Source organism: Cynoglossus semilaevis, chromosome 16 (genome assembly GCF_000523025.1).
Source record: "Cynoglossus semilaevis isolate Cse_v1.0 chromosome 16, Cse_v1.0, whole genome shotgun sequence".
Taxonomy (NCBI): Eukaryota; Metazoa; Chordata; class Actinopteri; order Pleuronectiformes; family Cynoglossidae; genus Cynoglossus; species Cynoglossus semilaevis.
In genome coordinates, this window is record NC_024322.1 from 290,994 (window position 1) to 292,994 (window position 2,001).

A 2,001-nucleotide genomic window follows, 5' to 3' on the forward strand; every position below is an offset into this window, starting at 1 on the left:
TATATATATATATATAGTATAGTGGTATATCTACCCCTATAACCTTCTCTTGCTTTATCCATTCTTCTTACCATACCATTCTAGCACAAATTGTATTCTAGTCCAACTGCAATGCAAGACCGAATTAAGAGCAAACCAAAGTCATTTTAGGTCATTTAATGTCGATATGAATTACTTTTAACAAATATTCAATCTGAGGTCAAAGAAACATAGCAAAATACACTGTACTTACACTTTTGTTGGGCGAGGAACCGTGAAGATACAGATATTTTAGGTCATTTGGATCTAGAGACAGGGAATGAAAGCACATGTTGAGAATGACAGACTGATTCGCGTGATTGATTGACAATACATTTCTGAGAGCACATAGAGGGATGTTTTGCACAGCTCTGTGAATGGTAATTATTATTAACATAATAATCCCTATGTGAAGTTGCACTGTCGCCTAGTGTAGAAGAGCACAGAGACCTCATTACATTTTTAATGGTTGTATGGTGGCTTTGTTGGTCCCTGTTTGGGTTGGTTACATTTACATTATTACCTTAAGCCCTCCATCCATCCAGCTGTTCTCCAGCACACAACAATCACAAGACTGTACCATAGTTGAAGTCAAATAACCCATTATTTAGAAACAAAGGTTTATCGGATTTATCATGCAGAACTGCGCAAATTCAACAATCTTCCAAAGGCTTGGTCATCACATACTATTTGCCCTTTAAATTTAAATTCATACCATCAATTTACACAGCTCTTCTCTTGCATTGCTCAGGGTTCTAAGGTGGTGTTAACACTGCCGCAACACTAGACTACGGCTACAGATTCCAGAGCAGTAACGCCAATTCAGCCTTGTTTTGGAGGACTCCCTGCCCTCCGAGTATTGGTCACAGAGAGGAGAAGTTTGAAAATCCCGGCTTTGCATCTCCATTTTAATGAAGCAGGTTGAGACGTGTTGGTTAGCTTTAGAGTTTCAGCTAAATACAATATCTGAATCGGATACCCTTGACAGACTTGAACAGATTATGGAGAGCTTGACACCGATGTCAACAAAGTTGCCCTAGCTATCCTGCTCTCAGTCCTCCAGCGAGTGGACGACAGCGTGGTGGTCCCTGAAAAAGCATTTCTGCTAATGCATTTTAATTTGAATTATGGCACCGAATTTCTTCCATACACATATGCAAGATCTGCCAAGTTATAATACCGTGCGCCTGTGGACCATACATGTGGTACTTACGTTCAATTAGGAAGAGGAAGCAGACAATGCCCATGGCTGCAATGATAATTCCTGGAACAATAAAAGATAAACCCCAGTTGGAAGAGACCCAGTGTCCAGCAATCAAAGAACCGAGAATGTTGCCCACTGAGGTGTGGGAATTCCACAACCCCATGATGAGTCCACGCCTATAGGAAGAAAGGAAATACACACTAAATGAAGATGGCTTTTAGGTAGCCTGTTATAATTACCTTTGTCTTTTTATTGAATTGAAAGTAATATACATTAACGGAAGAGAAACCAAACAACAAAGAACCCATACCCTCCCAGACCACCCTTGATAGTCATTGAAAATACCAAAGACCAAATACAGTGGGTACGGAAAGTATTCAGACCCCTTTTGTCACTCTTTGTTTCATTGCAGCCATTTGCTAAAATCAAGCACCCCATCTTGACAGAAAAAAAAACAGAAATGTAGACATTTTTGCAAATTTATTAAAAAAAGAAAAACTGAAATATCACATGGACACAAGTATTCAGACCCTTTGCTCAGTATTGGGTAGAAGCACCCTTTGGAGCTATTACAGCCATGAGTCCGTTTTTCACACCTGAATTTGGGGGATCCTCTGCCATTCTCCCTTGCAGATCCTCTCCAGTTCCTTCAGGTTGGATGGTGAACGTTGGTGGACAGCCATTTTCAGGTCTCTCCAGAGATGCTCAATTGGGTTTAGGTCAGGGCTCTGGCTGGGCCAGTCAAGAATGGTCACAGAGTTGTTCCGAAGCCACTCCTT

At 40.8% G+C, this 2,001-nt stretch overlaps 1 protein-coding gene across 7 annotated transcripts in view; it reads right to left on the reverse strand.

The window, feature by feature from the left end:
• Window positions 1-2,001, reverse strand: part of slc37a1 (solute carrier family 37 member 1) — a 33,673-nt gene that overhangs the window by 14,150 nt on the left and 17,522 nt on the right. For all 7 annotated transcript variants that reach the window (XM_008327783.3, XM_008327785.3, XM_025063785.1 and 4 more), the window contains 2 exons: window positions 1,232-1,398; window positions 233-285 (listed from right to left, as the gene is read on the reverse strand). In XM_008327783.3, coding sequence (XP_008326005.1) covers window positions 233-285; window positions 1,232-1,398 — 220 coding nt within the window. The remainder of the gene's footprint in view (window positions 1-232; window positions 286-1,231; window positions 1,399-2,001) is intronic.